Raw genomic sequence first — 25,190 nt, 5'->3', positions numbered from 1 at the left:
AGGTTCTGTGCCCCAGTGTAGGGGAATGCCAGGGCCAATAAACAGGAGAGGGTGGGGTGGCAGGCATGGGGAGTGGAGAGCAACTGGGGTTTGTTTTTGTTGTTTTTGTTTGTTTCTTTGTTTTTTAAAGGGGAACTGGGAAAGGAGAAATTTACATGTAAATAAAGAAAATATCTAATAAAAATTAAAAAAAAAAAGCATCATTCTGATCCTGCAGCCTCTACAAGCCACCAAGACCTCTCTTGTGAGATCCCCAGGGGCTCATTCATTGTCAAATCCAATAGTTCAATTTCAGTCACTTGTTCCCACTCCCCTTAGCTTAGGGCTCTGAGACACCTGTTCTGTGGGTTTCCTCTGTTCTCACAAGCTGTGCGGTCTTTCTCTGCTTTCTTCCCTGGTTCCTCTTCATCTTCTTTTCATGTAAACATTGTCCAGGGGCCCAGTCCTCATGTCTCTTCCTATCCTGTACTCACCTTCTCTCCTGGTGATCGCCTCTGGCTGTGACTTTACATTCTACCTACAGTGATGGTTTTCACCAGGGTTGGCAAGCTGGGTCAGCAGGTAAAGGAGCTTGCTGCAAAGACTGGCCATCTGAGTTCAAGCCCTGGGACCCACACAGTAGAAGGAGAATGGACTTCCACAAGTTGTCCTGGGACCTTGAGAGGCTCCCCGAAGCACATGTAAACACACACACACACACACTCACATACAAATAATAAAAAATATAAAACTAAATAAGTGAATGTACAGCTGGAAAGACGACCCAGCAGTTAAGAGCTGCTCTTCCAGAGAATCCAAATTTGGTTCTCAGCACCCATGGTGGGCAGCTCAAACCTCCTTGTAATTCTACCTTCTGGGGATTTGGCACCTTCCCTGACCTCCAGGAGAATTGCATTCCTATGCACATCCTCATACATAGATACATACTTAAAAATAAAAAGTAAATACATTCCTCTTTTTAAAGATTTATTTACTTCTTATGAATGTGAGTACACTGTCTATCACTCTCTTCAGACACACCAGAAGAGGGCATCAGATCCCATTACAGATGGTTGTGACCCACCATGTGGTTGCTGGGAATTGAACTCAGGTCCTCTGGGAAAGTAGTCAGTGCTCCTAACCGCTGAGCCATCTCTGTAGCCCCAATAAATTCTTTAAAAAATAAATATAACAGTTGTAACTGACAAAGGACCAAAGGAACTGTAATAAGGGCTTGGTACAAATGAACAAATGAACAAATGAGTCCATCGGGGAATGAATGCCAAGGTACTGCCCAATCCACGCTCCCAGGAGCTGGAACCCTCTGTCTATGGGACAATTTTATTCACCTCTCTGGAAGGCCTGGCCTCCTGTGATGCTCCAGGAGCAACTAGTATCACTCCACTGAACAACCGTGTTCACAGGCGGGACTGCCCTATAAAGGGAGTCAGTATGCTCACTAGGAAGCGGCTCCCAGCTCTCCTCGCTCACCCAAAGAGCAGTCCATCACATGCATCAACAAATGCCACTGCCTGTCTCACCTATATCCTGAAGACTCTGGTCTCTCTCCTTCCTGAAGACTGTAGGGCCCCAGAAAGCTGAGCCCCTTCCAGCCGCTGCTTCCCACACAAAATGCATTCAACTAGTATATGATATATAAAGGAACAAGCTGCAGTGTTTGGGCCCCTCCGGGGTCACAAGGCAAGCTGAAGAACAAGTGCACAGTGTGCACAAAAGTCTAAGGTCCTGGCTACTAGCCTGGAGAGTATCTTTAACTTCTATGAGGTAAGGCGCAGTCAGTCCTAAAGGTGCCACAGGGAATCTCGATTCTCTAGAATTCAAGGTTATTTATGAATTACCATCCATTTAGCATCCATGTAATGAGCATCTGTCAGGGATTATACAAGCCAATGAAAACTGCTCTTGGGATCTTACTGGTAGAGGGAAAAAGACAAATTCTAGTACTAAGTACTAGTTGGAAGATTGAGAAAAATATGGGGCTGGGGGGCGGGCTGCAAGGGCAGAGAGGAGTTTCTAGCTTAGGGAAGGTGACTCATAATTGGCTCCGTGAGAAGAATTGGATAGACAGATATGTCCAGGAAGTCACTTGCGGGGGAAGGGCTTGCCAGGAAGTAGAAGCAGCCTTCTCGGGCAGCGTGAAGGCAGGAGTTGAGGGTACTTGGCTGTAGCCCAGGAGCACCAAGTAAGTCTGAAAGTGGTGAGCACTGAGGGAGTGAGGGGGGTGTGGGTGTGGGGGGGTAGGCTGACCGTAGGGGCTGGTGTGAGGGAGATCAGAGCAGGAAAGCAAGCCTAGGGTTCAGGCTTGAAGAAAATTCGGGTGCATGGAGAAGAATAAGGTGGAGGTTGGAGCATGACCCACTTGTCGCTAAAGACCGCTAATTGGAATGCCATAATTGTGCAGCACAAAGTCTTGGCGCAGAATTCAGTCTCTGGGTCATTCAGGCTTCTAGAGTTTCCTCCAGAGTTTCAAGTGATCAGACTTGTCATTTTCCTTCTGGGTCCCTTTTCCTGTAACTGCTATCCAGGAGTGGGAAATAGCCCTCAGGTCTTACCGAGTTTCTGGATCCGGACAGTGGCTCACGCCCTGGCGCAGGACTTGAATTGTGCTTCAGGTGCTCGGTCTGAACCTCCTCGCCCTCCGTCCACTGTCGCTGCTGCTGTCCAGGCCAGGCCGATTCTCTCTGTTTCGTTTTCCCGGCGGACTCCGCCTTCCCGCGCTGCTCTTGGCCCCTCCTGCACCGACTCGCCGCCCGCGAGAAGTCAGATAGGCGTGTCGCCTCTGTTCGGGGCGCAGGAGACAAGGTCCCGGCCGCCTCACCTCCTGGCTCCCATACTGGGAAAGCTCTGCTGGAAGAGGAAGGAGAAACCCAAGCCTCCTGCTTGCGGTGCATAATAAGCTCTTGGATCAATGATCGCAATCTACTTTTCAAAACAAACTTTTAGGATGCAACTGGGCACATGAATGCTACGGAATTCCAATGTACAGTGGGAGATACTGAGTAACTCACAGAGGGTCCTGCCAGGCAGTGTCTGTGAAAATTGAAGTCCAAGTTTCTAAACATTAGTCTCTTTCTCCTTTCACACTGTCGTGTCAAGGAGGTCATAGCCCACTTGACAAAATTGGCTAGAGGGTTGAAGGAGTCTCTCTTAAATCTATTTGTCCAGCCCTTAGCAGGTACCCTTGTTGCATACCATCCACCAGGCCAGGCCCATTAAGATCCACCTGCTCCCAGATGGGCCACAAGGAATATTTTATCACAAGGCAACACCAGTAGTCCCTGGTTAATAAGGAACCCTGCCTGGGCTGGAGAGATGGCTCAGCCGTTAAGAGCATTGACTGCTCCTCCAGAGGTCCTGAATTTAATTCCCAGCAACCACGTGATGGCTCACAACCATCTGTAAAGAGATCCAATGCCCTCTTCTGGTGTGTCTGAAGACAGTTACTGTGAACTCATATACAGAGACAAAACAAAGCAATAAATAAAATTTTAAAAAAGGTAAGACTGTACTACACTCCCAGAATTGAACTTGCTGGCACAGGACTTGAGGGTTTAGCTTGTGGCACATTGCCCAGTGATACATCTTCATGCCTGTACTCTGAGCTAAACACCATCCCTGTGAGAAGAACTCAGGAGCTAGAATTAGAACCGGGAAACTGTACTCCCAATATCTCAACTGGTGAGAGACGGAAAAGTCCCAAGATAGACCCCCAAATACACGGTCAACATCTCCCGTGCCCACACCTTTCTTCTTCCTTTCCCGTAAGGAGAACAACAGCCTACGTCTATACTTTCCTTGTAGTGTGGATCCTGGCTGTATCAAATGTGAAACCTCAGTGACCAGATCAGCCTCAATAAACTCCCACTCCTACCATAGCTCCTTGAATGAGCACTCAACTACCTAGGGAGAAGTAGATAGTGAGATCTCTGCAGACATTTCTTTACTGAATGTTCACCAGGGATGGCAATCTGCTCACTCCACCCATTCTAGGTGGTTTACTCTGGGCATTTCCAAAGATCCCATTATCACCAACATTTTTTCAGGGTCTCGAACTTCTGGTTGAAGTGTTAGCCACCCAAAAGGTGCCTTTGGATCTTCCTGGAGGCTATAGTTAGGGAGGGAGTGAGCAAGTGATACACTCATCCACACCCGATCTTCTCAACTCCTAATATTCTCCATGAGTTGGTGAGCATTTTGTTTTGAGATTGGCATGTAGTATAGGCTGGCTTCAAATTTGTCGTGTAGCTAAAAGTGACCGTGAACTTCCAGTTTTCCTGTCTTCACCTCCAAGATCTATGCCTGGTCACTGTAGCGTTGGGGAGGGGACCATGGGAAGCAAACACTACCAACTGAGCAAGCCAGCAGGTGTTTTCCTGTTGCTTTTTGTGATGGCTGGAGTCAAGGCCTGATTGAAACCTTAACTGGTCTAGAACTTTGAAAACTAGGTTGACTTCACACTTGTAGTGAGCCTCCTGCCTCTTCCTCCTAAGTGACAGGATGACTGAGAAGCACCAGGTAGGATAATATTTCTAGAATATTCTCTACATTCTCCTGTTAGTTCCACAGGACTGCTTATATGACCTTACAACAGAAAAATCCATATGATACAAAAATGTACAACTTAGCTTTGACTCAAAGATTGTATTAAGGAGAAGTATAACGACTCTTGAGGGAGCACCTCTAGGGGCCTGCGTGCACGGCATACCCGGACTAGAAGAAGAGGAATTTATCTTGAATTAACTTGCAGTTTGTTAACCTTATCTCAGTGCAGAGTCAGGCTTGGATTTCACCCATCAGGAAATCTGAGATAACGAGTACAAATACTTGGATCCATAGTGAGAAGTTTCCTAATGAGAAAAGTGTAAGGAACTGTACATACGGCATTTGGAAGCCCATGTTTGTCTGTGTTCAAGCCTAGAACAACACTCTGACAGCAATGTTCCAATTCTTCAAAAGAAAGACAAACTTTAATTGGAGCTCAAAAACGTCAGTTATTATCACCATCCCTAGATCTGCACTATTCATAATTATGTTACATGATTATTGTCATGCGACTGTTTGACTGTATTACTACCTAATTATATAAATCCAGTTAATACTAGAGAAAAGAAGACATGTAGGCCAGCCAAGTTGGCCAGAATCAAGTCAGGCAATATGATTCATACTTCAGCTTGTCTCCAAGGGACGTGCCTGCCAAACACTCTTTGAATCTTTCATCCATTTCTTGGTTCTGTGTTTCATTGAACAAACGTTTCCAATCACCAACCTCACCTACAACACAGAAAGCATGGAAGACTTAGATGTATGTCAGGGTATTTCTTAATTTTATCCACTGTTCTACCCAAATTGATCTTTTTTTAATGCATTGTTTTTAACAACATAGGTGTGATGGTTTGAATAAGAATGGCTGCCATAGGGCTGGAGAGATGGCTCAGTGGTTAAGAGCACCGACTGCTCTTCCGAAGGTCCTGAGTTCAATTCCCAGCAACCACATGGTGGCTCACAACCATCCATAACAAGAACTGACGCCCTCTTCTGGAGTGTCTGAGACAGCTACGGTGTACTTACAAATAATAAGTAAATAAATCTTAAAAAGAAAAAAAAAAAAGAATGGCTGTCATAGGCTCATTCCTAGGGAATGCTTAGGGAGTGGCACTATTTGAGAAGATTAGAAGGTGTGGCCTTGTTGAAGTGGGTGTGGCATTGTGGAGAAAATGTGTCACTGGGTATCTGCTTTGAAGTTTCAAAAGCCCAACCCAAGCCCAGAGGCTCACAGTCTCTTCTTGCTGCCTTCAGATCTGGATGTATTCTCAACTCCCGTATCTACCTGTGTGAGGTCATGCTTCCTGTATCCTGATAATATACCAAACCTCTGAAACTGTAAGCAATCCCAATTAAATGCTTTATTTTATAAGAGTTGCCACAAGCCAGGCAATGGTGGCACATGCCTTTAATTCGAGGACTTGGCTAAGAGAGGCAGGCAGATCTCTGTGAGTTCAAGGCCAACATGTACAGAGTGAGGACAGCCAATGCTACAGAAACATGGTCTTGGGCCTGGTGTCTCCTCACAAAAATAAAACACTAAGACTTATTAGACTATTAGACTATGTTTTAAGATGTAAGTCTTAAAACAAAACCAGACCAAAAAAACCCCACTGTAGGCCAATGTTTTTGTGCACTGTGTAAAGACGATCCTTGCATTCTTCAGGTGCTGATTTCTTCGCCCCCATGTCTTATCCTCCGACATGCCATTATAATGATTATTCTAAGCATCTCCCGGTTCAAGTTTGTGTAAACATTGCTTCCCATTTCTCTGACCTGTCAATAAAAGCCGATCAGCCAATGGCTGAGGAAAGAGAGAACAGAACTGGGCTTCCACCAGCCAGGGGAGGGAAATAGAGAGAGAGGGGAAGTGGGTAAGGAGTCCTGAGAGACTTCATGGAAAAACACCTGAGGCCCAGAGGCTCAGACCGATACTAAAATGCAAGTATCTTGGGGATTTTGTCTGGGAGGTAGCCAGATTAGCCCAGAGGATTAGAATAGATTATTAACTTCCCAGTCACTAGGCCATAAAGCATAATTAAATAAATCTTAGAGTCTCAGTCTCATTTATTTGGAAACTAGCCGGGATAGAGATAGACTGTCACTTTGAAAAACAAACCTACAACCCACAATTTTCTTGTAAGATCCCCACTGTGCACGGGGGCTTCTCAATTGGTGGGGTAGCAGATGGCACGCTTATCTGACAAACCTGGGTGAAGAAGACTACAGCCCCATGGCCAACCCACATCCTTCCTTTCCCAATGTCTGGGCTCTAAAATCTTATAGTTTCAGAATGTCACTCTTCCTTACTAAATTTTCTCAACTACCCGAATACATTTTTTAAAGTTAACATTTTACCTTGGGTTTGATTAACATGTCAGACACTAAACATTTTTTTTTTGTTTTTGTTTTTGAGAAATTTAATACTTTGGCCAGTTGTTTGGAGGCCAAGGCAGGAAGATCACGCTAAGTCACCCAGGGCCACATAGCAAGTTCCAGGTCAGTCTCTGTTGAAATTCTGTCTCAACAGAGATTTAAAATATTTTTCTGACATATAATAAGTTATTTCTTTGGCTAGTGAGATGGCTGGGCAGGTAAATGTGCCTAATGAAGCCTGGAGATCTGAGTTTGGTCACTGGGACTCCTGTGATAGAAGGAGTAGATTGACTTCTACAAGTGGCTGTCTGACCTTCACATGCACGTCATGCCATGCACATGTGAGCCCACAATGTGCATGCATACATACACAAATATACACACACACAAACATATGTACACATAGAGGATAAATAAATGCGCATAAAAAGTAAGTTATTTCTTTCTGTGGAATCTTTAGATTATATAGTTGAAATTGGAAACTGTTACACAGCCATTGAAATGTGTGCTGATGATGTAGGTTTAATGACATGAGAAAATAATTATGATACATTAAGGAAATGAAACAGGACACAAAGCTGTCCCTACATGCTATCAACTGTACCCAACAACAAAAAAAGGCTGGAAGGAAACACTTCAAAAAGGAAAATCTGGCTCCGGGGGGAGAAGTTTACATTTTTGATGTCACCTGTAAATGATTTGTGTTTTATTTTCATGCTCTTCCATATTTTCCTGCCCTCTGGACTTTCTACGAGGCACATCAGATTTACTTCATTTATTGTAGGAGTTTTTCTACTCTGAATAGCACTTAATGAAATAGATGTATAGAAAGGTTCTATTTTCCTCTTTCTAAAGCTAATAAAACCAGGCATAAGAATCGGGATTATACAGGAATCCAGCCACAGCCAGGTTCCTATTTGATATTCTGTTCATATAGGTCACTTCAAATGGGTCAGTTGAAAAAGTAACCAAAGAAAGTAGAGCCAGCTCAAATCCTGAAATATGACAGTGTAAAAGCCAGACCCAGGCACTTATGCCTTCTCCTGCATTGCAAAATTAAGTCTTCTATGTCCTTCTGTTATACAATGTAACCCCAGCACAGCAGTCCAGGCAGCATATAACCAGTTCCCATGTTAGCTGCGGGCATCCATGCTGTGCCATGAGCTGACAAGAAGGCTCAGTGGACACGTGCTTACCCCAAAGCTTTAACAACCTGAGTTCTAGCCCCAGGTTCCATATGATGGAAGGATTGAACTGGGTTTCATACATTGTTCTCTAACCTCCTCATGCATTTCATTTCATGGCATACAAACACACACACACACACACACACACACACACACACACACACACACACAATGCAATAAAATGTTAATATTGTTTTTCATCAAATTTTCATCAATAGGTAATAAAATGAAAGTGGAAGGTCCTAACTTTTAGAATTATAAACTTGGGTAGTAACTTAGAATAATGTTATTAAGTAAACCATCTGCCAAATACCTAATTACCTACCCAATGACCATTTTCTTCTTTTTCTATATTAACAAAACTCTGATTTTAAGTGAGTTATGATGCACCTAGCTCAAAAAAGAAAGCTACATTTTATAGGAGGAGAGATGGTGAATGAATGCAAACAGCCACGGAACAGTGCTTGGTGGAAAGTTCTAGAAGGGGGCTGCTTAGCTAATATACAGGAGTCCTCCCTTAGCTGTATCCTTTTTCCTATCCAGGACCAGAATGTTGGAGCTCAAGCTGCCATTTTGCCATCCCTGGGCCCTTAGTGCAGCAAGGGACAGGGACAGCTGCCAGGTACCACTCTGGGCTCCCTGGGTCCTATATTTTTCTTATCAAGGGAGAAAAAAAACGAAAATCCTGTTTTGCTTCAGACAAAGTGTTTTGGCTTGTCTGTTAAGTGCAAAGTCACTCCCAAGCTGACACAACACCCCAAATGAAAGCAAGGTTACCTTTGCGGAAGAGGAAGGGCCCAACAGCACCATGTGTCTCCTGGGAATTTGCTCGCATCGCCTGGAAGGTGCTCTGAGCTGAGATGCTTTCTATTTGTTCATCAGTTAAAGAGAAACCAAGGAATTCAGAGATCTGTTTTATTCCAACAACCAAATTCTGGGAAAAAATATTTGAAAGATAAACATCTCTCAGTGGGGTTTACTGAGGCCAAGATTTCCTTAAATCAACAGTGTTCATTAGTTATCTAACTTTTGAGAAAGCTTGTACCACAGGCCGGCTCTGAACTCCTTGTTCCTTTAACCTCTTCCTGGGCTGCTCAAGCTTTGTCTCAGGCACGGAAGAGGAGGTAGGTCTCTCTTCCTGTACTCTCCTTGCACCAACCCATTCTCACACACCAGCCAGAATGACTCTCCTCACTCCCCTGCTCACACGCCTTCCCTTCCCTCTGGGTGAAAGCCAGAGTCACGTTAGGGGGCCTGCTCTGCTGTTCCTCACTTTGTCACACAGCTATGTCACACACACTTGGCCCCACTCACTCCACCTACCTCCTCTGTGCACTGCTGCCCGGTGTGTGTGTGTCTGTATATGTGTCTCTGTCTGTGTATGTGTCTGTGTGTCTGTATCTCTGTATGTGTGTCTGTATATGTGTCTTTGTCTGTGTATGTGTCTGTGTGTCTGTATCTCTGTGTGTGTGTCTGTATATGTGTCTCTGTCTATGTGTGTGTCTGTGTGTGTGTCTGTGTATGTGTTTGTGTATATGTGTGTGTCTCTGTGTGTGATGCATGTGTGTATACGTGTTTGTCTGTGTATATAGTGCATGTGTGTCTGTGTGTGTGGTGTATGTGTCTGTGAATCTATGTATATGTGTATATGTGTGTGTGCATGTGTGTCTGTGGTGGGTATGTGTATTGATGTGTGTCTGTCTCTGTGTATGTCTCTGTGTATGTGTGTCTGTGTGTGTGGTGCATTTGTATGTGTCTTTGTGTGTGCATATCTATGTATATGAGTATCTGTGTGTATGCATGTGTGTCTGTGTGTGGTTTGTCTAACTATGAGTGTGTGTCTATATGTATGGTATGTGTGTCTGTGTGAGTGTGTCCATGTCTGTGTGCGTGTGTGCCTCTGTGTGTGTGCATGTGTATGTGCTCCAGCTGCTTTCCTCAGTTTGGAATGTTCCCTCACAGCCACTTACTTGGCTCACACCCTCATTCCATTCAGTTCTTCGATCAGTCATAGCTTTTTCCTGGCAACTGGTCAACCATTATGCTCTCGGTTTGATCGAACATTCCTACCTTGCACTCTTTGGTCTTCTTCACCAGCTGTGCTTTGTTTTTTCCTCACAGTCTACATACACGTCAACCTCCTTTGTGTTCATTACCATTTGGCCTTCCTACTCTTAGTCTAGAAGCTTCTACAGGGCAGTGAGCTTTGTTTGGATTCTTCACTGATGTATAACTTGGCCTAAAACTGAGCTGAGCTCTAACTCTGTGTTTGTTAAGTGAATAAACAATCTTTTTAAGAAAAAGCACTCACTTGGAAAATCAACTCACAACCAAATGCATATTTGATTAAATTAGCTGAGACCTGCGTATTGTTTCTTCCATCACTAACAGGGGCTGTCCATCACAAATGGAAAAGAAAGTTGTTATTATTAAGCTGCAAGCATTATTTTATTTGCTAAATAAAACAAAATCTTATGTATAGTGTGCTTTTTCTAGTTTCGTATTTTGTATCTAGAATTTTTTTTTAAATTAACACACAATACACAAAGTTAGACATTCTAAGTGTGTGCTTTGTGCTGTAGTCTCTAATAAATACTGCTCTTGAATATCAATGACTGTAATCTCACCTCTTTCAGGTCTTCATATAATATGAACTTAACATTTTCATCATCAATATGTTTGTTCCAATTAATTGCAAAGTCAAAATAACTTCCCCAAGAAACTAAAAAGCACAGGAGAAAAAAAAATGTAAGACACTGTACATAGCTGAGGAAAATGGATACCATACATATGGGTAAATGATCAAGAGAGATCGTGCATATTGCAAGTCAGTCTCCAAGAAGTGGAATATGCCTGCCTCACTATCTATATCCAGTCATGTCTTACTTCCTCGAATATTTCCCATTAATGATACAACTGAGCAAGTTGTGAGAATGATCTGGTCAGAGCTATAAGATTCCTCAGAGATAAGGAGATAACTCAGAAGAGTGCATGGCCTGACTTTCCTTTCTGTTGCTGTGATAAAATACTCTGATACAGGCAACTTAAGCAGAAAAAGAGTTTCTTTCAGTTTACATTTCAAGATTATGTCCATCCTTGTGGGGAAGTCATCATGGCAGGAGTTGGTCAGCCCATCATGGTGTCCCTAACATGTCCATCCTCCTCGAGATGCTGGAGTTCGGGATTTTGAAAGGAAGAAATCCTGTTCAAGTTATTACTGTCACATCTTATTGCTAATCCACTGAGCAGAAAGAATGAATGCAGACAGTGGAGAATTCTTTATGTTGTCCCACATATCACAAAAGTTATCACTGAATGTTCCCTTGTGTTATATATGTATGGAACGGTGTTATATATGTATGGAGCAGTGTTATATATGTATGGAGAGGTGTTATATATGTATGGAGTGGTGTTATATATGTATGGAGCGGTGTTATATATGTATGGAGAGGTGTTATATATGTGTGTATATATGTGTGGAGCGGTGTTATATATGTATGGAGCAGTGTTATATATGTATGGAGCGGTGTTATATATGTGTGTATATATGTGTGGAGTGGTGTTATATATGTATGGAGCAGTGTTATATATGTATGGAGCGGTGTTATATATGTATGGAGCGGTGTTATATATGTATAGAGCGGTGTTATATATGTATGGAGCGGTGTTATATATGTATGGAGAGGTGTTATATATGTATGGAGAGGTGTTATATATGTATGGAGCGGTGTTATATACGTATGGAGCGGTGTTATGGACTTGCCTCACTTGACTCCACAAAGTGTTTCCAGACAACAGAAGCAGACTTACTGGCGCTTCACAGGCATTTCCCAGTGAGTTTTCCTTGGTGCTATGATTCAATCCAATATTTATCTTTTTCAGGGAGCTGGTACTGTATGTAGTGTCCATGTATGTGGAATGCTGTGGAATTTGCTGTATTAAACACCCTTTAAAGTGGCATTTACAAATTATGGTATATAGATACAACACGGAATATTAAAATAGAGATGCTGGCATCTGTGGCATAAATAAACCTAGGAGGCATCATGTAGACTAATATAAGGCAGAAAACAAAATACTGGTCTCATTTACATGTTGGATTTTTTTTTTTTTTGAGACAGGGTTTCTCTGTGTAGCTTTGGCTGTCCTGGAACTCACTCTGTAGGCCAGGTTGGCCTCGGACTCAGAAATCCACCTGTCTCTGCCTCCCGAGTGCTGGGATTAAAGGCGTGCACCACCACTGCCCAGCTCATGTTGAATCTTTTTAATAAATACAAAAAGCAGGATGGTGTCAGGGATGGGAAGGAAGACAATGGGTAGATGTAAGTCAACGTTACAACTCTGATGTAACTTTGGAGTGCTGAGTTGTAAATAAGTCTAGTGAGCTAATGTACAGCATAAGGATTACAGTTATGAATCCAGTATTGCATAATGAAATAGTGTTTGCTAAGGGAACAGCAAACATATATGACTCTTTCTCTATATACAACAAAGCAGCTGTGTGACATGATTACTTGACTTCAGTAATCAGTACACATGTGTATGTGCAGCAAAACATAGTGTCCACCTTAAACATCATTTAAAAAATCGTTTTAGAGGCTGGGCAGTGGTGGCACATGGCTTTAATCCCAGCACTTAGGAGGCAGAGGCAAAAGGTTTTCTGAATTCGAGGCCAGCCTGGTCTACAGAGTGAGTTCCAGGACAGCCAGGGCTGCACAGAGAAACCCTGTTTCAAACCAAAACAAAACAAAAAATCGTTTTAGAGAAGCGGTTCTGTTGTTAAAAACACTTTTCCTGGGGAGATGCAGCATACATGTCTACTCATCCCAGACAGAGATCCCACAATAGACCAAAGCATGGATACCACCCAAGTCCAACTTGGTGGACCAGTAAGTTTAGTTGGGGTTATTTGCAGGACCAGAAATGACTCAAAGACAGCTGCATCACCAAGGCCAATGGGGGGACAGGTCACAAAAGCTGGGAACCTGGAGTACACTACACAGCCTGCAGGCATCCTTTCCAAGTGACTCTGGTCTAAATCTCTTCTAGGCAGCTTGGCTGGTTTCTCTCTGAGACAGAGCTGGTCTGTCTCAGTGTCTCTTCACAGCTCAGTTTCACTCTCTCTGAGAGGACTCTTGGATTTTATCATTTTAATCTCAGAGAAAACTGTTACACGACATGTAACATCTCTTAAAGAGAACAGACAATATCGTCTCCTCTATGGTCATTTAGCGCTGTTAAAAGAAGATACATATAGACCTCTGGCCTCTGTACTCATGGACCACTTAATCAAGTGGGGTGATTAGCAACTGACAGAACATTTTTGTTAGTGTTCTCAGCTGTACAGGAGGGCCTGACTCTGGTTGGTCACGAGTCTTAAGGGAAAGCACTCCTATACAGCACCTGTTTAGTAGCTGAAGAAGCAGCAACAGTTAGAAACTATTAGTTACTATTTCATCACGAAAGGAGGAAGGGCTCAGAAGGCTCCATGGCTCCTCAAGAGTCTTAAGAGTTAATAATGATGGGTGGGGTATATCACTTCCCCCTGTGGTATAACCACCCGCTCCAGGGTAGAACTTCCCATCCATGCTCATGCAAGTTACTTTGATAGTTTGAAGGAATTGTACTCTATGGGCTCAGATATTTGCATACTTGGTCCCAAGTTGGTGGTGCTGTTTGGGTAGGTTTAGGAGGTGTGGTCTTGCGGAGGAAGTGTGTCACTGGGGGTGGGCTTTGAGATTTCAAAGCTCCATGCCATTTCCAATTCCCTCTCTCTTCTTGTGCTTGCTGTTTGAGACGTGAGCTCTTGGTTTCCTGCTCCAGCCACCACGCCTCTGTTTGCCATGATGCACTCTTATCCTTTTGGAACTGGAAGCTCAGATAAACTCTTTCTTCAATAAGCTGCCCTGGCCAAGGAGTTCCATCAGAGAAACAGAAGAGTGACTAGTGCAGCAACAACCCTAGTTAAACTCGCAAGTCACATGTGCACAGGAAGACAGGAAATAGGGGAATTGTTGGAGAGAAGAAAGGTTTCAGTGGGAAAAGGATGGGGGGATGAGAGACGGTCATGGGGAGAAGAGAAGGCTAAAATTCATTATAGGCATATGTGAAATTATCAAGGAACAAAAAATAAATCAATAATTTAAAATAGTAGTTATTGATAATTAGAGATAAGATGTTTACATAGTCTAATAAAAATGTCTTAGGTGTATCTATACAAGTTTGTGGAATTTTCGTTTTATCTGTCTTGGTTTTTTTTTTTCTTTTTTTGACACTGTGTTATACAGTGACTTGAGGGAAACAAACTAGAAATACTTTTTTACATTACTCTTAAAAAACATCTTTGTTCTTAACCTCTTCAATGGCCACTCAGTATTCATGGTCAAGAAATGAACTCTCCAACCTGTGGGTTTGAACCCATGGCAGGGGGTGGGGGAGAGAGGGTGTCAAAAGACCCTTTCACAGTGGTCCCGTAAGACTCTAGGAAGTATCAGATATTTCCATTATGATTCATAACTAGCAAAATTGCAGTTTTGGAGTAGTAACAAAAATAATTTTATGGTTGGGGGTCACCACAGCATGAGGAACTGTATCAAAGGGTCTCAGCATTAGGAAGGTTGAGGGCCACTGGTCTAGATAGAATATCCTTGAAACCAGAGATGCATTGCAGTAGCTTGATGCATGACACAGCTTCTGCTGCAAAACCTCATTTAAATGTAACCTTTCCGTTCCAAGATCTTCATAAATCTTATTTCTTTATATGTTCACATTTATGTATTCACCTATTGAAGATGAAATTCTCTTATTAACAGTCATACCTTGTCCCTTTATGAATTGTCTGAAGAATTCATCCCAAGAAGCATAGCTTGGAATATCGGGGACATCATTATGGAAGTGAAAAAATGACACTGCTGTATCCTTAGGGTTTCGAAATATCACCAATATCTAACAAAAGCAAACAAAACAAAGTTAATTTATGTAGCTTTGTGTTGCAGTGTAGAAAAGAGGAAAGGTGAACAGTGTCATAACTGTATTGATACAGAGAGCAAGAGGGATCATGGTAAATCACAGATGGGGGAAGGGAAGAGGGAGGTCAGAAGAGTGGTACTGAGAGGACCTGTGTTTAGAATGACCACAAAAAGGTAGATGTAGAAGATACTAAAAGGCAAAACAGAGCAATTTTCCTAGCAGAATCAAGAAGGATAGATTTGAAACGTAAAATTGCAAGTAAAGCAAAAAAAAAATTTGCAAACTAATCTTTAAGGCTATGGACTTGAGACGCAGAGGCAGTGTGTGTCTGTGGGAATGCAGATGGAGTTGGACCTCTCATTGCCACGTCTGTCTTCTCCAGTAACCTCCAATGCCCTTTGGATGAAAAGTGTGAAAGGAGCACTGTAAAGAGCAAACTGAATCCTAAGGGGACCTAGGGATTATGGGAGAGAACCCAGGGATTGTGGGTAAGAATCCAAGGAGTGTGGGAGAATGCATGGCTGCTTCACGTGCCTGGAGGACAACAGATGCATCCTGGCATCCTGTTTCAAACCTATGACACAACTGAGCATCAGGCTGAACACTCTGAGACTATACAACAGATGTCAGGTGACTTTCTGAAAAGGGGAAAAACGACCTTCCCACCCCCACATCCCTGCCCCGGGAAATTTCTTGACTAAATAAATTTGAGGCCCATGTAAGTTGCAGCTGAACCCAGCAGGGGGCAACACCAGCCTTCTGCAGAGTCACTGAGGAGGCTGCTCCTCATGTGGTCTTGGCCGCTTTCCAGAGCGTTTCTGGGCTTCAGTTTTCTGTGAAAATTGGAAGGCTACAAGCTGAAAACAATAGCAGCTCAGTCCTCAAATGGGAAGGGCCCTAACTGATTCATGGAAACATACCTAGGGACTTTAAAGCTGGGTTGCGAGAGGGTCAGAGCTAACACCAGAGGCTGGGCAGGGCAGAGTAGAGCTCCTGATGTTTCCTTCATTAGATTATAGTTCTATGCAAGGCATCATCAGACCTGCTCTATGAGCTCTTCAATCAAAAGAAGGAGAAGAAAATGTGTGTGTGTGTGTGTGTGTGTGTGTGTGTGTGTGTGTGTGTGTTTAAAGCATCTTTAAGAAGTATCTAGTTAAACAGTAAATATGGCTAATTCTAAGATACCCAGGACTCACCCTTCAGGCAGTACCGAGCTTGGGAACAACTTACTTTCTTTTCATTGAGGATCCTACCCTCGGGCTGGAGAGATGGCTCAGCTGTTGAAGGCTAGGCTCACAATATGTAAGAGTATCAAAAATATAAGAGTATCCTACATTCATACTCTTAGATTTTTCTTCTCTTCTTGAAGGTTTTTCTTTCTACTAAAATACCTTGATTTTGTTACTACTGCCCCTGTCTCCTGGGTGCTGGGATTAGAGGCATGTGCCACCATATTAAAATACCTTCAATAAAATCTCCAACTTTGGTACTAACCAATCCTAAAATACTTTACTGCATCAAAGTCACGAATCCTGGTTAGACCTGGGTCCAGGCCCCTACAAGATGAGAGGAACGTCTCATGCTCCTGAAGGTGTCACGACGGAGCAGCAGCTCTGTCCCCTCAATGCTGACAAGCCTATCACACAGATACTCGAGCAGTAATCAAACTGTTCACAATAGCAAGGAAGTGAAGCCAGACTACATGACCATCAATGGATGAATGGATGTAGCTAACGTGGTTCACAATGGAATTCCACTCAGCTATAAAGGAAACTGAAGTCACTGACACTTGCAGGAAAATGAGAGCAACTAGGAAGCACGTTAAGCAATATAAGCCAGATTCATATAAATAGCACACACTTTCTCACATATATTCAGAATCTACAACTGAGTGTGTATGTGTGTGTGAGAATGTGTGTATGTGAGTGAAAATGTATGTAAGTGTGTACAAGTACGTGTGTATGTGAGAGTATGTAAGTGTGTGTGTGTTTGTGTGTAGATCGATCATGAAAGTAGAAAGAGAACCATGAAAAGGAAAAAGAGGCCTCAAGGGAGAGGGAAAGATGGAATGCATGTGATAGGAAGGCAGAAGGGACCCACAAGAGTCAGGGTAGAAGGGAAGGAGGAGTGGGCAAGTGGAGTCACGCCTTGTCACTCCTGATGTTAGATGTTTAAGCAAATGGTAAGAGTAGTCAAGGCAACAAGAATTCTGTCTGATGATGTAATGGTGCCTATTTTTATGTGAAATTCCAAAATAATACAGTTGCGGTGACACCAGAAAAAAAAAATGTTCGTTGTATGAGACCACAGTCTTCTGAAGCAGTGAGATTCTGGAGCCTATCATTTGTAAAACCAATGATAATAAACTACACATTTTCTCCTCTGTATGATTTCTATACAAGCTGAAATGCATTTGACTTAAATGGAAACATAGCAAAACAACCAAAAAAAGAAATGACAAAAGAAATACCACATTATACATTTCACATATTCAAATTCCACAATTACTAGCAAACTTATCGCATCAACATCCAATAACTATGGGGTTGAATGTGTAGCCCAGCAGTAGAGTTCTTGCTGAGCAGGTGTAAGGCTCTGGGTTTGACCTGTAGCACTGCCAAAAAGCAAGGTCAAAATTCCAGTGACATCAAAGGGTAGCCTGTATGTACACATAGTTTCAAACTCAGCACACACATGATACACATATACACACACAAGCAAAACACTCATACATAGACAAAACACAAATAAATTCTTTTACACATTTTAAATTCACTCACCTTGGCTTTGTTCTTGAAGATAGACTGAGGGAGCTTGTCATAGTGGAGGTGAGTTGTCAAAATCCTTGGTGACGGAAAGAGTTTCATTCTCTACAAAAGATGCACAATAGGGTGAATGAGTGAGTGTGTGTGTGTGTGTGTGTGTGTATGAAAGAGAGAGAGAGAGAGAAAGAGAGAGAGAGAGAGAGATTGCATGAGTGTATGGGAGAGATATGTATATGTATAAGACAACATATGTGTGAGAATATATCTGAGTGTGTGGGGAGTGGTTGTGTCTGTAAAAATGTGTATACAGTGTGTGTGAGAGTATGTTTAAGAAAATGTGTATATGAGAGAGTATGTCTGAGTGTGTGTGTGTGTGTGAGTGTGTGTGTGTGTGTGTATGTGTGTGTGTGTGTGTGTGTATGTGTGTCCAGTCACCTAGAAGCATGGTACCTAAGTAGTGGCTTCTAGCACACTATAATTACTTTATCATCTACTCCCGTACAATTTTTCATGGACAATCATAAGCAAATCACTACTTTCATTAATTATTTTATTGGAGCCTGCTTTCCATCTTCAATCATTGTCACTTCTCCTTTACCTTTTATAACAATCACATCGAATAGCTCAGAACCTGTATTCCACTGTTTTGTTTAGTCATTTCTCTTCTGTATCAAGGCCTTAATAGAAATATTCACGTCTTCCATGATTCTTAAAAATCCACCTAAAACAAACAGATCTACTTTTTAAACTTTTCTTAGTGTGTATGTGTGCACTCCCATGCAAGCACATGTATATATGTAAATGTGGAATACAAATATGTCTATGAATGTGTGCTTGTGCACTCTCAGAGGCCCAAGAAGACACTAAGTGACCTGCTGTGTCACCCACACAGTGTTCCTTTGAGACAGTCTCTGACTGAACGTAGAGTTGGGTTGACGGACAGATAGCCCCAGTAACTCTCCTGTCTCCATGCCCTCCAGGAATGGAATTATAGGAACACTTGACCTTTTATGTGAGCACTGAGATCTAAACTCAGGCCTTATGATTGCACAGTAAGAGCTCTTACCCACTCATATTATCTTTTTAGCCCCTAGATATATTTTTTTCTTTTTATTGTTTTTCAAGACAAGGTTTCCCTGTGTAGCTCTGGCTTTCTTGGAACTAGCTCTGTAGACCAAGTTGGCCTCGAACTCAGAGATCTGCCTGCCCTTACCTTCCGAGTGCTGGGATTAAAGGAGTACCTTGCACTCAAATACCGCAACAGAACAGGAAGGTCCAGGTTTCCTAACTATCTGAGAAATTATTTATGAAATGTTCGTTCATTTAAGGGTTATAGAATAATTGATTATTTTTCTGTTATCTATTTCTACTGAGAACTAAAGAGAAGAAGGTTTTGTGGCCATGTGTAGGAGTGGTGGTGCGTGTCAATAAGCAGCAGTAGAGATCGTGAGGTGGGAGGAACACAAATTTAAAGCAGCCTGGGCCCATAATAAATTCCAGGTCACAGAGACCCTGTCTGAAGAGCAAACCCACAAATGCTGTTAAGTGGTGAAGGGATTTTAGCTTCAAGTCAGCCATTTGTAATTGTTATTCAGAGTGAAGGATCTCAGAAAATGTTTTAGAGTCTAAGGAGATGTTTTTAGGATGCTTAAATGCAAGGTTTGAAGGTTGGAGGACATGAAGGTTTAAGTTGTAAGAAGGTGTTAAAGGTTAGTAGGTGAAGGCGGAGAGGTATTTTATGAAGGTTGTAGGAGATTGTAGACTGGTGTTTTCAGGTTGGTAATTGAAAGATATGAACGTAGCTGGGGAAGTGGTAGCACATGCTTTTAATCCCATCACTTGGCAGGCAAATTTCTGAGTTCAAGGCCAGCCTTGTCTACACAGAGAAATCCTGTCTCGGAAAACCAAAAAAAAAAAAAAAAAGTTATGAACGTTAAAGGATTTAAATGCTTGAGACAGTAAAGAAAAAAATAATTTAAATGTGAAACTCACCAAAATAGGATAGATTTAAAAATTTTTTTTTCTCCTAACTTGCCAAATACAATTGGACTGAACATTATGAATGTAATTATTACACCATAGACTTCCATTATTGTTTTATAATTGTTCTTACTGTATATGGTATTTTTTTTCAAGACAGGGTTTCTCTGTGTAGCCCTGGCTGTCCTGGAACTCACTTTGTAGACCAGGCTGGCCTCGAACTCAGAAATCCACCTGTCTCTGCCTCCCAAGTGCTGAGATTAAAGGCGTGTGCCACCACCGCCCGGCTATATAGTTTATTATTATAAGAAGAGCCTTTTTATTTAGACAGAAAGGGGTCTGGTGCTGCCATGTACTTAAATGTTAAACTCTGTATTCCAAGACCTGGTTGCCCCAGAATGAATTCTCAGGCACACCGGCTTTTGTTGTACAGACCTTGCTTCCTGAGTTAATTGGTCCATAAAAGGCTAAAGCTTATGGTTGGGCAGTAGATAGGGCAGGGGGTTTTCCATTAGCTGGCTGAGGGCCTCATGTAAAGAGGGAGGAGAAAGAAGAAAGCACACAGAGAGAGGAGATGGACAATGAGCACATGGCCAGGAGAAGCAGTGGTAACAAGGGACACGGGGCTGGGATGTAAGTTAGAACAGCTCCAAAACCTGCCCAACCTAGGCATCTAGCTTGGAAATAAAATACTGGGATTTTGTATCTTTTACACAGGATAACTAGAATATAATAACTTATTTTACATCAACTCTCCTCCTGCTGCACAGAGGAGATAAGCAGTAATGTCATAAACCTCGGAGACATGAGTGACCATTTGGAGGGGTGTGGGGGTTGGGACAAGAGTAAACCTTGAAATGACCGACATTTGCTCTCTTTCCCTACATTGTCAGTAAACTACAGGGAAGGCAGATCTTTAAGATGATAATACACTATCTGCTCAGGTCAACAGCTCTCTTGAATGAAGCAGAGATTTAAGATTTAGCTCACGGTTTTTGGCTGTTCTCAGGCAGCACAGATCCAGTCACACTAGGTTACTTTGCTTAACTCACTTTACTGAATTTTCTTTTCAGATTTTATTTTATGGGCTAGAGAGATGGCTCAGTGGTTTAGAGCACTTCTTGATCTTGCAGAGGAACAAGATTCAATTTCTAGCACACACATGGTGGGTTAGAACCATCCATAACTTCAGTCCCAGGAGATTGGATGCCCTCTTATGGTTTCCACAGGCACTAAACATGCACATAGTGCATATATGTACATGCATATGCATATGTCTATATGCCTGCAAAAACACTTATAAGTTCAACTAAGAAAGGTTCTAGAAAACACCAGGGCAACACTTGGCTTTACTTTCACATTAGTGTGGCTGAAAAAGCAGAAAGTCCCCATTGAGGCGTCCCCCACTGGATGAGAATAAGACTACCACCGCAAATCAAAGCCAAATTTAAAGCAAGGTTTAGTCAAATATCAGTTTGGACCTGGCCAGTTTAATGAATTCTAGCCAGGTCCAGTCCCGTGATCCCAGAAAATGGTAACAAATCACATTGTGCAAAGGCTTATAAAGGCAAACCAATAAGGCTATGTACTTCCCATCAGGTCCAGTGGGGCAAGCATACAGCCTGCATGCTTCCTGCCTGCCTGCCTCCCGCCTACACCCAATCAGAAGCAAGTATACATCCTGATGAATTTCCTGTCTATGTACTATCTGCCCACATGTGGTCAAACCCATCTAGTGTACTTGGGTCAAACAAACCTGTCTAGGGAAGTGAAAATACGTGGCTTGTTAGCTTACATAAACAGGAGATAGCTTCCAGCATCTCAGGAAGGATCTGTCCTGGGGCAAGTGGCTTACAGCTGAGAGGCATTTTGTTTTATGGATCTCTTAAACACAGTAATTAAAACTTAAAACATAACTTTGGATCTCACACGAGGAACAGGAATACCACATCTTCTAGGAGAGGAAGAAAAGCCCCAAGGATACTCAAGTTCAGAGGCAAATCCTCACATGTCAAGAATCTAGACTGGCAACTGGGTGTAGTGGGACATGCCCAGCACTTGGAAGGTAGAGGCGGGGGGGGGGGGGGGGGGGGCGTAGCTTAGGCTCATCCTTGGCTATCATTAGAATTTCAGGCTAGCTAGGGCTACACGAGACCCCGCTTTAAAAAAAACAAAACAAACAAACAAAAACAAAACAAAACCTGACAAAGAATAACAGCTTTGTCCAATATCACAGTGAATACCCTATTATAAATGGTTTCTGCTGTATACTTCTATTTGAGATAATTTGTTTGGAATTAAAATGGACTGTCCTGGAGAAACAATCTCATGTACACGGTGAGGCATGCAAGCCAACAGTCCAAATCCTATTTCAAACATAAAACAAACCCGTTTTTATTGAAAGTAGGTAATAACATTGGTAAATAAAGTAAAAAAGATCTTGACCCAGGACATAATAGGTTTTTAGAATAAAGGTTAGAAAGCTGGGCACATGTTACTATCACTTCTAAGGCAATACCAAATGTCCTCACTAGGAGCAAGGCTACGGGACAGTTGTTTGGTTTGTTTTCTCTTTAGGGGTCCCATCTCTTCCCTTAGCAAAAGCTCACATCCCTTCTTCTGGCCCTAAAGCACGAGCCCCTTGTGTCTGAGCCTCCCTTGGATGCCCTAGAGCAAGAACAACCCTCCCCAAGTTCGGGACGTTGGGCCTTAATGTCCACTCTTCTGCCTCTCTAGGAGCTGCCCGCACTGGGATTTGGTGCTTGCCTCCTGCTCAGCCTCACGTTCTCAAACAGCTGCCATTCAAACTTAATTTTTCTACTCTTACTTTCCCCAATCCATGGAAATGGGCTCCCTTTAACCTTTGGAACCTTGAAGTTTGTATTTGTCGAGCATGTAGAGTGTGGTCACTTCCCAGAAGCTGTTCCCGAAAGTCCCCATGCCCTGGGTTTCTTAGGTCTGCTCTGGGGAAGCACAGACATAATAAATACTTCCGGAGTTTTACTGGAATGGTTTCCCCTGGATCCAGCCTTCCTTCCTTTCTGTATTCTGATGTATCTAGAGGCCAGGAGAGAATGGTTCCTGTCTAAGCGGTGTCTAAGCACAAGATCCCAAAGTAGAGCCTCCCTCTTATCCCTTACTCCTGGGCAGGAAGCAGAGATTCCCGAATGCTGGTGTCCCAGCCAATTCTGATGGGAAAGAGAGTAATGCTAATAGGCATACTCAGTACTAATGTTGAGAGCTCTGTAGGTGCTTTCAACGCTCATCGGAGGTTGTCTGTCCTAACTAACTACTGCTTCGCTATTCCTCACTGGTCACATACACCGCAGCCGGAACGAAGGTAAGGAAATTGAAAATGCCTCTGCCTAGCATCCTACCCGTGCCTGTAACTTTTAGGTTTAGTTCATGTCCTGGGTATTCTCAGATTACTTGCCCACCAAGTTAAAAACAAAATGCTACTATTGTAAGAATAGCTTATATTAAATTCTTTCAGAGCTCAGATTCAATTTTTAGCCTTGTCATTTATTATCTTCTTCTCAGGCAAGGTAATTTCATCCTTTGTTTTATTCAATAGGCAATAAAGTTGTTTTGTAAGAAAATGAGATAATACTGGAAGAGGCCTGAGGATGTGGTAAGCAAGCAATAACTCATGATCAGTGATCATTGTGAGCATCCTGTGAATACTTTCTGAACTCAGAAGGAAGGAGTCCAGAATGGAAGAAATCTCCCTGAGATCATGTGCTGGACCTTGAAAGACTGTGGGGACTAACCTGATATTTTTCTGCGTCACCACATTCAAGAACTGGAAATTCTGGACATGTGTATTTCTTCTTAGAAACGGCAAATATTAATTCACTGACAATATGGAGAATCCAGTTTGAACCTGTAAGAAAAAAACAAACAGAAAACAGAAACAGAAACTCATCAAGGAGTCTTGTTAACAAAGACATTTCACCTTAGCATATAGATGAGGAAAATTTAAAATTTCAACTCTCCCATGATGTCTACATTCACTTTTTAGAGGCTGAAAGAACCTGGGCATTGGGAAAAAACAATATGGGAGAAAAGAGCGTTTGTGTATACTAACATGGAATTTAATGAATTTATAAAATTCATCTTTCCTTTCCCTTCCCCGCTCCCTCCCACTCTTTCTTTCTTTTGGGGGCAGGGTCTTACAGTGTACCCTACATTGGCTTCTAACTCATGAGTCCCTTGTCTCAGCCTCATGAGTATTGAGATTACAGACTTTTAACACCACTTCAGCCTCAGATGTCTCCTTGACATATTCATTTTGAACATAGGATATGTTTCTTGAAGAAGAATATTATGCTAGAGCAATGTTGGGTTTATATACTATATTTCCTCCTGAATTACACTACAGGAGTGTATGATCTTTATTTTATAAAAGTCCAGGTGTTCAAAGAAATGGGCTTTCATAAGTGACAGTTGAAAGAATCAGTAGCAGATGCTGCCAGAGAGTGGAATAGCTCACACCTATAACCCAAGCATGCTAGAGGCCGAAGCAGAAGATTGTAGGTTCCAGGTCAGCCTGAACCTCAGCTAAAACAAACAAAGACTCAAACAGAAAAAGTAGATAGTGTACAGTAGAGTAAGTTAGATTCTTAATATTTATCCTCCAATCTTTATCCTCTACTGATGATGGACCTTCTAAAACTGATTTAAGAAACCAGAGAATCGGTGTTAGATCCTGTAAAAAAAAAAAAAAAAACCCAAAAACCAAAAACCAAAACAAAACCCACCACATGGAAACCATTATATAGACAACAGAAATGACAGCCATCCATTGTCTGTCAAAAATAGTCACATTTTGTTATTCTGACCTTTCCCACCCATTCCATCATCTGCCAAGACCGCTGTACCCTGAACTCCAGGATAATATATATCAAGCTGTCTCTGTTGTTGACTTTGTAACACATGAGCTCCCCTGCCCTGGTCCCCTCCATGCTGATTTCTAGTGCATTCCATGTGGAGGTGAACCTCCTCCTTCCCACCTTCACCCTCTTCCACCTCCTTACAAAATGCACTCGTAGGAAAAGGCACTCTTTACCACACTTCGGGTAGGATGCTAGCAGGACATCATCACTTCTGGCTTCAAAGTCATCCAAAGCTTGGAAAGTTTCCTGAGTGCACATGGTAACTGGGTAGGGGATCCCCTGGTAGGTGAGAAATAACTGGGAAAGCGTCGTCTCTTTTGATTTTTCTAAAGCGTCATCAATGTACTCGATAAACCTGGACTTATCAGCCATGCTGACTCCCTGCTAATGAGTCCACTCCGTGTCACTCAGGTGGAGTGACTATTTGTAATAGTCTTTCCCAGTCACATGGAGAGCAATCACCCAATTCTCATCCA

The 25,190-nt window shown here is 42.5% G+C and overlaps 2 protein-coding genes across 2 annotated transcripts in view; both read right to left on the bottom strand.

Moving 5' to 3' along the window:
- Eif2ak2 (eukaryotic translation initiation factor 2 alpha kinase 2) overlaps positions 1-2,752 on the bottom strand; it is a 30,350-nt gene extending 27,598 nt beyond the window's left edge. Inside the window, exon 1 of the mRNA XM_031356301.1 lies at positions 2,553-2,752. The gene's annotated coding sequence lies outside the window, so the exon portion shown is untranslated. The remainder of the gene's footprint in view (positions 1-2,552) is intronic.
- Positions 2,753-4,941: 2,189 nt separating this feature from the next.
- Sult6b1 (sulfotransferase family 6B member 1) lies at positions 4,942-25,086 on the bottom strand. The gene is made up of 7 exons (XM_031356303.1): positions 24,888-25,086; positions 23,590-23,702; positions 17,855-17,944; positions 14,924-15,050; positions 10,733-10,827; positions 8,883-9,039; positions 4,942-5,271 (listed from the first exon to the last, which is right to left on the bottom strand). Exons 1-7 carry the CDS (start codon positions 25,084-25,086, stop codon positions 5,141-5,143), a joined length of 912 nt encoding a protein of 303 aa, XP_031212163.1. The 3' UTR covers positions 4,942-5,140.
- Positions 25,087-25,190: the final 104 nt, after the last annotated feature.

Source organism: Mastomys coucha, unplaced genomic scaffold (genome assembly GCF_008632895.1).
Source record: "Mastomys coucha isolate ucsf_1 unplaced genomic scaffold, UCSF_Mcou_1 pScaffold6, whole genome shotgun sequence".
Taxonomy (NCBI): Eukaryota; Metazoa; Chordata; class Mammalia; order Rodentia; family Muridae; genus Mastomys; species Mastomys coucha.
Note: the sequence above shows the minus strand (reverse complement) of the source record. Positions and strands in the feature narration are given on the sequence as shown.

Excerpts from the sequence above, each read along its gene's own strand:
- Sult6b1 (XM_031356303.1), bottom strand. The coding sequence starts at position 25,086 with ATGGCTGATAAGTCCAGGTTTATCGAGTACATTGATGACGCTTTAGAA. Across the intron at positions 23,703-24,887 it reads AGCATCCTACCCGAAGTGTG|GTTCAAACTGGATTCTCCAT; the intron begins GTAAAGAGTGCC and ends TTTTTCTTACAG. Across the intron at positions 10,828-14,923 it reads ACAATTCATAAAGGGACAAG|TTTCTTGGGGAAGTTATTTT; the intron begins GTATGACTGTTA and ends TGTGCTTTTTAG.